This window comes from Coregonus clupeaformis, chromosome 14 (genome assembly GCF_020615455.1).
Source record: "Coregonus clupeaformis isolate EN_2021a chromosome 14, ASM2061545v1, whole genome shotgun sequence".
In the NCBI taxonomy this organism is placed as follows: domain Eukaryota; kingdom Metazoa; phylum Chordata; class Actinopteri; order Salmoniformes; family Salmonidae; genus Coregonus; species Coregonus clupeaformis.
Genome location: NC_059205.1, coordinates 6,948,112 through 6,960,204, shown reverse-complemented (window position 1 = coordinate 6,960,204; position 12,093 = coordinate 6,948,112). Strand labels below are relative to the sequence as shown.

The 12,093-nt window shown below is 45.6% G+C and overlaps 1 protein-coding gene across 13 annotated transcripts in view; it reads left to right on the top strand.

Moving 5' to 3' along the window:
• Positions 1-11,863, top strand: part of epb41l3b (erythrocyte membrane protein band 4.1-like 3b) — a 90,109-nt gene extending 78,246 nt beyond the window's left edge. For 11 of the 13 annotated variants that reach the window (XM_041895507.2, XM_045224660.1, XM_041895510.2 and 8 more), the window contains 4 exons: positions 3,342-3,434; positions 3,569-3,667; positions 5,498-5,581; positions 6,611-6,725. In XM_041895507.2, coding sequence (XP_041751441.2) covers positions 3,342-3,434; positions 3,569-3,667; positions 5,498-5,581; positions 6,611-6,718 — 384 coding nt within the window. In that variant the 3' untranslated portion in view covers positions 6,719-6,725. Of the gene's footprint in view, positions 1-3,341; positions 3,435-3,568; positions 3,668-5,497; positions 5,582-6,610; positions 6,726-10,189 lie in introns of those variants that run through there. The other 2 variants (XM_041895509.2, XM_041895512.2) reach the window with 2 other exon arrangements.
• The last annotated feature ends 230 nt before the right edge of the window (positions 11,864-12,093 follow it).

The window sequence follows — 12,093 nt, the reverse complement described above, 5'->3', positions numbered from 1 at the left end:
GGAGAGATACAGCCAGAACCACTAGTTACTGGAGAGATACAGCCAGAACCACTAGTTACTGGAGAGATACAGCCGGAACCACTAGTTACTGGAGAGATACAGCCAGAACCACTAGTTACTGGAGAGATACAGACGGAACCACTAGTTACTGGAGAGATACAGCCGGAACCACTAGTTACTGGAGAGATACAGCCAGAACCACTAGTTACTGGAGAGATACAGACGGAACCACTAGTTACTGGAGAGATACAGCCGGAACCACTAGTTACTGTAGAGATACAGCCAGAGTCAGAGGTAGAGGCTGTACGTTCTGCAGAGTCAGAACTAGAGGTAGACACTGATCTAGAACCAGAACTGACTGCAGACACTGATCTAGAACCAGAACTGACTGTAGACACTGATCTAGAACCAGAAGTTACTGTAGAGCCAGAACTAAGTACCAAGTCCAAGCCAGAGCCCTATGACGGCCCTACTGCAGCGCTGGAGCACAAATACATCCAGACATTAGGGGCAGCCGTGATGGAACAAGCCTGCACTGAGGGGCTAACGACAGGGTCCACTACTACCACAGAGGAGCTTTGTAGTCAAACTGAGTCCACTACAGAAGAGACAGTTACAGAGAGTTGTGCAGGGCAGGTCTCAGAGAGGGAAGGGGCAGGTCTGTCTGCAGTATCAGAGTTGGGGCAGGAGAACATCTTGGTGGCTGAGCTACTCTACAGAGAGTCATACAGCATCAAACAGAACAGTCGTAGGAGAGCAGGGGGAACAGGTAGGAGAGGAGGGGGAACAGGTAGGAGAGGAGGGGGAACAGGTAGGAGAGGAGGGGGAACAGGTAGGAGAGGAGGGGGAACAGGTAGGAGAGGAGGCAGAAGTGGTAGGAGAGGAGGAGGAAGTGGTAGGAGAGGAGGAGGAAGTGGTAGGAGAGGAGGCGGAAGTGGTAGGAGAGCAGGCGGAAGTGGTAGGAGAGGAGAGGGAAGTGGTAGGAGAGGAAAATGAAGTGGTAGGAGAGGAGAAGGAAGTGGTAGGAGAGGAGGAGGAGAGAAGGGGGAAGTGGTAGGAGAGGAGGTGGAGAGAAGGGAGAAGTGGGAGGAGAGGAGAGGGAAGTGGTAGGAGAGCAGAGGGAAGTGGTAGGAGAGGAGAAGGAAGTAGTAGGAGAGGAGGGGAAGTGGTAGGAGAGGAGGGGGAAGTGGTAGGAGAGGAGAAGGAAGTGGTAGGAGAGGAGCGGGAAGTGGTAGGAGAGGAGGTGGAAGGAGAGGAGGCATAAGTGGTAGGAGAGGAGGAGGAAGTGGTTGGAGAGAAGGGGGAAGTGGTAGGAGAGGAGAGGGAAGTGGTAGGAGAGGAGGAGGAAGTGGTAGGAGAGGAGGCGGAAGTGGTAGGAGAGGAGAGGGAAGTGGTAGGAGAGGAGGAGAAAGTGGTTGGAGAGGAGGGGGAAGTGGTAGGAGAGGAGAGGGAAGTGGTAGGAGAGGAGGAGGAAGTGGTAGGAGAGGAGGCGGAAGTGGTAGGAGAGGAGAGGAGAGGGAAGTGGTAGGAGAGGAGGAGAAAGTGGTAGGAGAGGAGGAGGAAGTGGTAGGAGAGGAGGAGGAAGTGGTAGGAGAGGAGGAGGAAGTGGTAGGAGAGGAGGTGGAGAGAAGGGAGAAGTGGGAGGAGAGAAGGGGGAAGTGGTAGGAGAGGAGAGGGAAGTGGTAGGAGAGGAAGTGGTAGGAGAGGAGGCGGAAGTGGTAGGAGAGGAGAGGGAAGTGGTAGGAGAGGAGGGGGAAGTGGTAGGAGAGGAGAAGGAAGTGGTAGGAGAGGGAAGTGGTAGGAAAGGAGGAGAAAGTGGTTGGAGAGAAGGAGGAGAGAAGGGGGAAGTGGTAGGAGAGGAGAGGGAAGTGGTAGGAGAGGAAGTGGTAGGAGAGGAGGCGGAAGTGGTAGGAGAGGAGAGGGAAGTGGTAGGAGAGGAGGAGGAAGTGGTAGGAGAGGAGGGGGAAGTGGTAGGAGAGGAGAGGGAAGTGGTAGGAGAGGAGGAGAAAGTGGTAGGAGAGGAGGAGGAAGTGGAAGGAGAGGAGGCATAAGTGGTAGGAGAGAAGGGGGAAGTGGTAGGAGACAAGGACATGCCCACTTCACAGGGTGTTGAAGACAAGGACATGCCCACTTCACAGGGTGTTGAAGACAAGGACATGCCCACTTCACAGGGTGTTGAAGACAATGAGCTGGTAGAAGAAGAGAGCCCTCTCACACCCACACCTCCAGCCTGGCCCCTCCTAGAGGTAACCTCTAGCCAGCCCCGGTGTCCTCTGCCTGGGCCTCTAACTCACCACTGTCCCCTCCCTGGAAGGCTTGGTCTGGACCCTCACTCTCTCCCACTAATAATCAAGGAGATTGAACGGATCAGGGAACCTAATAAGCAGCACACTTGATGGAACTTTTGGGATTTGCATTGGCCGTTTAAATAATAAAAAATATAAATAAATAAATAATTGGTCATTTAGCAGACGCTCTTATCCAGAGCGACTTACAGGAGCAATTAGGGTTAAGTGCCTTGCTCAAGGGCACATCGACAGATTTTTCACCTAGTCGGCTCGGGGATTAGAACCAGCGACCTTTCGGTTACTGGCACAACGCTCTTAACCACTAAGCTACCTGCCGTTTCTATAGGGCCGTTTCTATAGGGCCGTTTCTATAGGGCCGTTTCTATAGGGCCGTTTCTATAGGGCCCTTTCTACAGGGCCGTTTCTATAGGGCCGTTTCTATATGGCCGTTTCTATAGGGCCTTTCTACAGGGCCGTTTCTATAGGGCCGTTTCTATAGGGCCTTTCTATAGGGCCGTTTCTATAGGGCCCTTTCTATAGGGCCGTTTCTATAGGGCCTTTCTATAGGGCCTTTCTACTTTCTATAGGGCCCTTTCTATAGGGCAGTTTCTATAGGGCCCTTTCTATAGGGCCGTTTCTATAGGGCCTTTCTATAGGGCCGTTTCTATAGGGCCTTTCTATAGGGCCGTTTCTATAGGGCCGTTCTAGGTTTGATAGGTTATACTGTATTTCCTCTGACTAGGGTATTATGGGTTTTATTAGTTTAGCTCATGTTGTTGTCTGTTCGGGTTCTCCATTCCAGCATGTGGCATGTGTTTGTCCTATTTGATGACGTTTGTTTGTTTTGACGTTTCTAGTTTGTGTTCACTTAAACTGTTTCCAGACAAATCCCGTTTTCATTCTGGTTCAGTTAGCAAAGCACACACACTGGTTCCTAAATGGCAGATGGAACTGTCATCCACTGATCCGATTTAGAAGAGCCAGTAATGTTGAGGTTCTACCATCCTGTCTTGCTCTTCATTCATCCTCATTTCTTCTCCTCTGTCCGCCCAGAAACCAGAGGCTGTGCCAGCGGAGGAGCCGACCGCCAAGGAGAATCCTATAGTCCACACAGAGACTAAAACCATCACCTACGAGTCTTCAGAGGTGCGTTCATTAGGGCAGCGACACAAGAAGAAGAAGAAGAGAAAAGGAAAGCAACAGTGAGAGTTTCTTCTTGATCCAGGTAGTCCCTCCCTTTCCTTTCCACTCATTAGAGTTTGTCACGTGACTTCTGACAGGGTGACTACAATGGTGACGCGGAACCCGGTGTTCTGATGAGCGCTCAGACCATCACCTCGGAAACCACCAGCACCACCACGACCACACACATCACTAAGGTTAGGGGTCATTTCATCAGCTGACCCTTTTTTACCTCTGGGTCTCTAACCCTAACCCATTATAAACTAATTACCTCTGGGTTCCTAACCCATTATAAACTAATTACCTCTGGGTTCCTAACCCTAACCCATTATAAACTAATTACCTCTGGGTTTCTAACCCTAACCCATTATAAACTAATTACCTCTGGGTTTCTAACCCATTATAAACTAATTACCTCTGGGTTTCTAACCCATTATAAACTAATTACCTCTGGGTCTCTAACCCTAACCCATTATAAACTAATTACCTCTGGGTTCCTAACCCTAACCCAGTATAAACTAATTACCTCTGGGTTTCTAACCCTAACCCATTATAAACTAATTACCTCTGGATTTCTAACCCATTATAAACAAATTACCTCTGGGTTTCTAACCCTAACCCATTATAAACTAATTACCTCTGGGTTTCTAACCCTAACCCATTATAAACTAATTACCTCTGGGTTCCTAACCCTAACCCATTATAAACTAATTACCTCTGGGTTTCTAACCCTAACCCATTATAAACTAATTACCTCTGGGTTTCTAACCCAAACCCACTATAAACTAATTACCTCTGGGTTTCTAACCCTAACCCATTATAAACTAATTACCTCTGGGTTTCTAACCCATTATAAACTAATTACCTCTGGGTTTCTAACCCTAACCCATTATAAACTAATTACCTCTGGGTCTCTAACCCTAACCCATTATAAACTAATTACCTCTGGGTTCCTAACCCATTATAAACTAATTACCTCTGGGTTCCTAACCGTAACCTATTATAAACTAATTACCTCTGGGTTTCTAACCCATTATAAACTAATTACCTCTGGGTTCCTAACCCATTATAAACTAATTACCTCTGGGTCTCTAACCCTAACCCATTATAAACTAATTACCTCTGGGTTCCTAACCCATTATAAACTAATTACCTCTGGGTTCCTAACCGTAACCTATTATAAACTAATTACCTCTGGGTTTCTAACCCATTATAAACTAATTACCTCTGGGTTCCTAACCCATTATAAACTAATTACCTCTGGGTTTCTAACCCTAACCCATTATAAACGAATTACCTCTGGGTTCCTAACCCTAACCCATTATAAACTAATTACCTCTGGGTTTCTAACCCTAACCCATTATAAACTAATTACCTCTGGGTCTCTAACCCTAACCCATTATAAACTAATTACCTCTGGGTTCCTAACCCATTATAAACTAATTACCTCTGGGTTCCTAACCCATTATAAACTAATTACCTCTGGGTTCCTAACCCTAACCCATTATAAACTAATTACCTCTGGGTTCCTAACCCATTATAAACTAATTACCTCTGGGTCTCTAACCCTAACCCATTATAAACTAATTACCTCTGGGTTCCTAACCCTAACCCATTATAAACTAATTACCTCTGGGTTCCTAACCCTAACCCATTATAAACTAATTACCTCTGGGTTTCTAACCCTAACCCATTATAAACTAATTACCTCTGGGTTCCTAACCCATTATAAACTAATTACCTCTGGGTCTCTAACCCTAACCCATTATAAACTAATTACCTCTGGGTTCCTAACCCTAACCCATTATAAACTAATTACCTCTGGGTTCCTAACCGTAACCTATTATAAACATTCTAAACTTCTATTGAACTTCAGTGACTCCTTCAAAGAGTTGCTGAATATCTTTCACATTTTTAGTTCTCCTTCATGCTGTTTATGCTCCTTGGTTATAAGCAAAATAGCAACAGTATAGTTTTCCGTCTCCTTCATAACGCTGTATCCCTCTGTCAATCCGTTCTGCTGTCAGACGGTGAAGGGAGGGGTCTCTGAGACCAGGATAGAGAAGAGGATCGTCATCACAGGAGATGCAGGAGATATCGACCATGATCAGGTCTCTGTCTCTCTCTTTCTCTCTTTCTTTCTTTCTTTCTTTCTATTTGACTTCTCATTGATTATTTTGAACATATACAGATGAGGATGACAAATGTATCATGAATCTGGGGAAGATATCAACTTCCCCAATCCTCTCGCCTATAATGACTGAATATAATGGTTGTATATGTAATGTGACCTAACTTCAGTTGTCTGGTTGATGTAACTAGTGTTCTAGACTAGTACACCTAACTTCAGTTGTCTGGTTGATGTAACTAACTAGTGTTCTAGACTAGTACACCTAACTTCAGTTGTCTGGTTGATGTAACTAGTGTTCTAGACTAGTACACCTAACTTCAGTTGTCTGGTTGATGTAACTAGTGTTCTAGACTACTACACCTAACTTCAGTTGTCTGGTTGATGTAACTAGTGTTCTAGACTACTACACCTAACTTCAGTTGTCTGGTTGATGTAACTAGTGTTCTAGACTAGTACTAACCAGGAGATGACTCTGTAACTAGTGTTCTAGACTAGTACTAACCAGGAGATGACTCTGTAACTAGTGTTCTAGACTAGTACTAACCAGGAGATGACTCTGTAACTAGTAGTCCTACTAGACACACTCACTGACTCCTCCTCCCTGCCGTCCCTCCTCCCTCCCCACATCCTCCTCCCGTCCCTCCTCCCTCCCCACTTCCTCCTCCCTCCTCCCCACTTCCTCCTTCCTCCTCCCTCCTCCCCACTTCCTCCTCCCCACATCCTCCTGCCAACTTCCTCCTCCCTCCCGTCCCTCCTCCCCACTTCCTCCTCCCTCCTCCCCACTTCCTCCTCCCCACATCCTCCTCCCCACTTCCTCCTCCTTCCTGTCCCTCCTCCCCCACCTCCTCCTCCCTCATGTCCCTCCTCCCCACTTCCTCCTCCCTCCTGTCCCTCCTCCCCACATCCTCCTCCCTCCGCCCCACATCCTCCTCCCTCACCACCTCCTCCCCACCTCCCTGCCCCCTCTCTGTCTCCCTCTCCTGGTGTTGTTGTGCTATTGCACCACCAGGCTCTGGCCCAGGCCATAAAGGAGGCCAAAGAGCAGCATCCTGACATGTCAGTGACCAAAGTAGTGGTTCATAAAGAGACAGAGATCACACCTGAGGGAGAGGACTGACCCAGGTAAGATAAACAGACAGAGATCACACCTGAGGGAGAGGACTGACCCAGGTAAGATAAACAGACAGAGATCACACCTGAGGGAGAGGACTGACCCAGGTAAGATAAACAGACAGAGATCACACCTGAGGGAGAGGACTGACCCAGGTAAGATAAACAGACAGAGATCACACCTGAGGGAGAGGACTGACCCAGGTAAGATAAACAGACAGAGATCACACCTGAGGGAGAGGACTGACCCAGGTAAGATAAACAGACAGAGATCACACCTGAGGGAGAGGACTGACCCAGGTAAGATAAACAGACAGAGATCACACCTGAGGGAGAGGACTGACCCAGGTAAGATAAACAGACAGAGATCACACCTGAGGGAGAGGACTGACCCAGGTAAGATAAACAGACAGAGATCACACCTGAGGGAGAGGACTGACCCAGGTAAGATAAACAGACAGAGATCACACCTGAGGGAGAGGACTGACCCAGGTAAGATAAACAGACAGAGATCACACCTGAGGGAGAGGACTGACCCAGGTAAGATAAACAGACAGAGATCACACCTGAGGGAGACGACTGACCCAGGTAAGATAAACAGAGATCACACCTGAGGGAGAGGACTGACCCAGGTAAGATAAACAGACAGAGATCACACCTGAGGGAGACGACTGACCCAGGTAAGATAAACAGAGATCACACCTGAGGGAGAGGACTGACCCAGGTAAGATAAACAGACAGAGATCACACCTGAGGGAGAGGACTGACCCAGGTAAGCAGACCCACCGTATGTGGTCGTGGTATTGTTCGGTTCGGGCTGGGCTTGGAAGCTAGTCCACTCATCTTCCTCCATCGCTCCTCGGCATGCTCCTGCTTCCCCCACATCATCAGCAGCATTTCCTAAACACTAGCATCCGCACGAACCTCATCCCCCTACATCTAGACATTAACTCTATGTATCTGCTGTCCTTCGCGGATGAGTTTGCCACTTGCAGACAGTGGCAAATGCATTGGAGCTGCCAGTCTGAGGTCTGCTACGTTAACTCATTTGTATGGACTCAGCTTTAACCTGGGTACACTAGATTCGATATGCCTCACAAACGTTCAAAAAATATCAGTCCGATCGATATTAATTAGTAGTTTAATTAAATGTATCTATCTGAATCAGATCTGTAAAGTCATCCAAACAAAATAATGTGATTTACCAACCTCTTCAAAGCTTCTAAAAGGAAGTGTTGTCTTCACGAAGAGACTAAAACTCACTGATGTAACCTAGATTTCGCTACTTCGTGTCGTGTTTGTAGACAGAGGCAGGTCCAATCTGTTGTATCTAGGTCACAGGAGTGAGTTGTACTGCTCTGTGCGTGCTCTCTGGTTGCCACGTCACCATAACTGCAAACACACGCCACGGTTGGGTTCAAGAGGGTGCAACACGTTGAACGTTGCAGATAGAAATGTTGTGAATAGAGCTGACGTGATTACCTAACTCTACACGTCAGAGAGGCATGTATGTTCTGTGTAATATGTTTCTATCTGAACGTTCCGCAGTGTTCTGCACCCTGTTGCGTTTCGGTATTCTGGCCTGTCTAGTCTTAACTTCTACTGTCAGGGTTGTTTTTCCTTTTGGTGGATTCTGATTGGTTGACAGGCATGGTGTTGGTTGGTTGTGTATGGTGGTTTCCCCCTCCCACTCCTTCATGTTACTCTGTCTCTCCTTCTGGATTCAACCACATCTTTCTTTTTCATTTAAACGTCTTTTCATTTTTTTTTTAAATTCAGTGGACATGCTCTCCATGTTGTTGACCTCTTTAACCCTTTACACTTGTGGTAATTGGCCTATATAGATAGGGCAAAATGAAAAATGTTTCTTACAGAAGAAATATGAAAAGCATAACCGTGGTAGCAATTGAAAGGGAACAGTTTAGAGATCATGGGGAAAATGATTAGACCCAAGGCGAGGACACAACCGTTCACCTGACACAAGACTGAATCCAAACATTACACTGTTGATTTTATGTGAATGTTACTTTTACTGTACTTTTCACAGCATTTATTAATAACGACCTCTGACAATACAGTGATACATTCAGTAACATGATAAGACTATTCCTGGACAATGTGGGGTACTGTATAAGACAACAAAAGACAAAAGAATGACAAGGGTTTGAGTGAGAGGACTAACTGGTGTCTCCCAAGTGGCCACACACCTCTCCAAAGTGTGCACAACCGCAAAATTGTGAAGAAAAGTCTGGATTGCGTAAACAATAACAGTAATTGTGCGAGGATGACTTAATTTCAATGCACGTTTATGACTCGAAGAAGAGTCTTCAACTATAAGGTGGGTTTTTAACTCCTAGCTGTGCTGTTGAGGAACTGGAGTAAGGTACACCGGTAGTTGTTTGGAACGCAGCCCTGCATCCCGGCCATCCCACAGTTACTGTTGTCGTTTACTCAATCCGGAATGTTCTTCACAACAGACAAACAGTTTGTTCAGGACAACCCAGGGTATGACGCCATGTCATCTTGTAGTTGTACAGCAACCGTGGTGATCATACACACAATCACGACACGACTTTTATGATATGAAAATGTGTAGTGCACATTTGGACTCACGGGTGTTTTGGCACGCTTGCATCATGACATCAGTGGTATTTTTTTTTTAAATAATCCTCAACGTCTCATCTTTCAAATTTACATTGAGTCCTCTTTAATTTACAGCATTTCCCTCATTTTAGACAACGACAAATGTGCAAAAGTTGGGCAATTAGCAACTTTGTGTGTCGCGCGAGGTGCTGAACTTTTAGAATGTCTGTCAGTCAAAACACACACAGCGCTGTGAAGCGAAGCGCAGAGCTCTGATGTCATTTAGAGCACAGTACTGTGCAGCCGCAGCGTTCCAATTTAGGTGTCTTATCAGTGCCGAGAAAACGTCAACCCGTGTACGGCTGCAACTGTAAAGGGTTAATTAAGATTTGGTGTTGACCATAACCTTGGACCTTTTAACCTACGTTACTTCAACTCCTCTAGGTTTTTCCCCCAGGCATTATTTCTTCTGAATAAAAACGATAACCCACAGGCTACAGCACTGCAGGAGCAGCAGGTGTGCATGACTAATAATGATGAGACTGTCGTAACTGAGGTCTCCGTGGCCCTCAGCTCTGTCCCTGCTGCTACTGTCTGTTAAGAGTGACGTTTCCCAGACAAATATTTAGACAGACAAGAGCATGCTTTACTCCAGTAGTACGGCTTATTCTATGTCCAGGAAACTGGCCCTAAAAAAATTGGTCTGTGGATGCCTTGCAATTCCCAATATCCTGCCGCTGTGTTATGTTTGCGCTGTCATTCACATGGCGAGAGTATCAGCATGACGCCGCTGCACCGTACTCGCATAATCTGCCTCCAATGCTGTGTGCGTTTCCTACTGCGTGTTGCACCAAATGACCCGGAAATTCACTAACCGACGTTCTTTCTCTTTTAGGAGTAAGACCCAGGACAGTTTTATATCCCCTTGGTGGAAGGACTCCAACCTCCAGCATCCAACTCCCAACGTCACGATGGGTTTCATTACATTACTGTGCTGCCTGCTAAGGCCCCATTATAACTACAGCCACCCTACTGTTCTATAGACAGTCTGCCCTATAGAAATATCACCTGTAGAGCGGGCTTCCCCCATTCAAGTCAATGATGGCATAATATATTGTAATTTCAATGCTCTACGCTCTCTATGGTTCCCGATCCTAACCTGAGTTCCATGTGTTTTTAATTTGGCTTTACTGCCTAAATCGTCCGTTGATGTCAATGGGAGATTTTAAAGTCAAATGATGTAGTTAGGAATCTGGAGTTAAGACGTATGCCTATCACCAGTCCCATCCGTCATTGTCAAAATGTATATTGCATGAGCAGAATGACGCAATGTTGCATTATTATTACAAATAATTATCAAGATTACTACTCCGAAACTGTCAGATAATAAACAAACGGGTTATTTGATCCATCCACTTGCGCACGCTGAACTCTACAACAGGCAAAAAACGGTTGATTCGTTTACCTGCCTTGCTATCCATTTGGATGAGTTTTTTAAAGATTATATTATAACAGTAATTACTGTCAGCGTTTTGTTTTATTTTTATTTATGAAATGAAAAGTCATCACTCCAAAAAAGTTAAACTGCTGTAGGCTTTATGTGACAACGTTAGAGCACACAACAATATTATTATTCATAGATGACACCACCTCCTCACTCCATCGTCTCAGATCTACAGTGACGGATAGAAATGCAACCTGATCGAGTTCTGTTCGTACGTGAGCTGTCCTAGGCAACAAAAAAAACTGCAAAACGCAGGCAGATTATATCTCCTATATTCAGCAACAAGTGATTTTATTCATGTTGTATTTGTATTTTTGTCTGATCATTTGTCAGTATTCTTTATTCAACCAGCATGTTTCAAATAGCCTGTGTCCCAGATCGGTTTGTACTCTTGTGTCCCAGATCGGTTAGTGCTCTTGTGTCCCAACTCCTTATCACCCATTGAGTGAATAGCACAACCCGACTGGCACCCAGGCTATATTTGAGACGGTGAAAAGTCTGAAAGTCTGTTTTTAAAGGGTTTACGGAGTTGTGTTGTTGTGATCTATCTGCAAACGGACACAGATGGTATGCATTCTCCTCTGTATTAGTTAAGGGCTGGACTACAGTTCTCTCGATGCTGTGTTTGACTGACCGAAAGGCCAAGGACTCAAACTAACAGAACTGCTCTGTCCAGACTGACATATTTCGGTCCCAAATAGCACCCTATTCCCTAATATAGCGCACTACCTTTAACCAGAGCCATATATAGGATGCACTATATAGGGGATAGGGTGATATTTGGGACTGCCAGTCAATCGTGTGAATGTCTCCGGCAGCCATAATAGCTCTGTTCCACCAGTATCATTGGTGTAAAGTTGCTCCTAGACACTGATCTCGGGTCAGTTTTTTTGCATTTTCCCGACTATGGCTAAGGTTGGGAATGGGGGAGGGGAAGCTGATCCTAGATCTGAATCTAGGGTTGATTTCACCCCAGAGCCAGTATCATCAGTATAATAATAATATATAATATGCCATTTAGCAGACGCTTTTATCCAAAGCGACTTACAGTCATGCGTGCATACATTTTTGTGTATGGGTGGTCCCGGGTATCGAACCCACTACCTTGGCGTTACAAGCGCCGTGCTCTACCAGCTGAGCTACAGAGGACCAGCATATATATATATATATATATATATATAGCTACAGCCATTCATGATGTGCCAGCACCAACAGACAGTGAAATAAAACATAGTGGCAAATGCATATTATTGTAATTTTCTTTTTGTCATTTTTCTTTTTGAATAAAATATTGA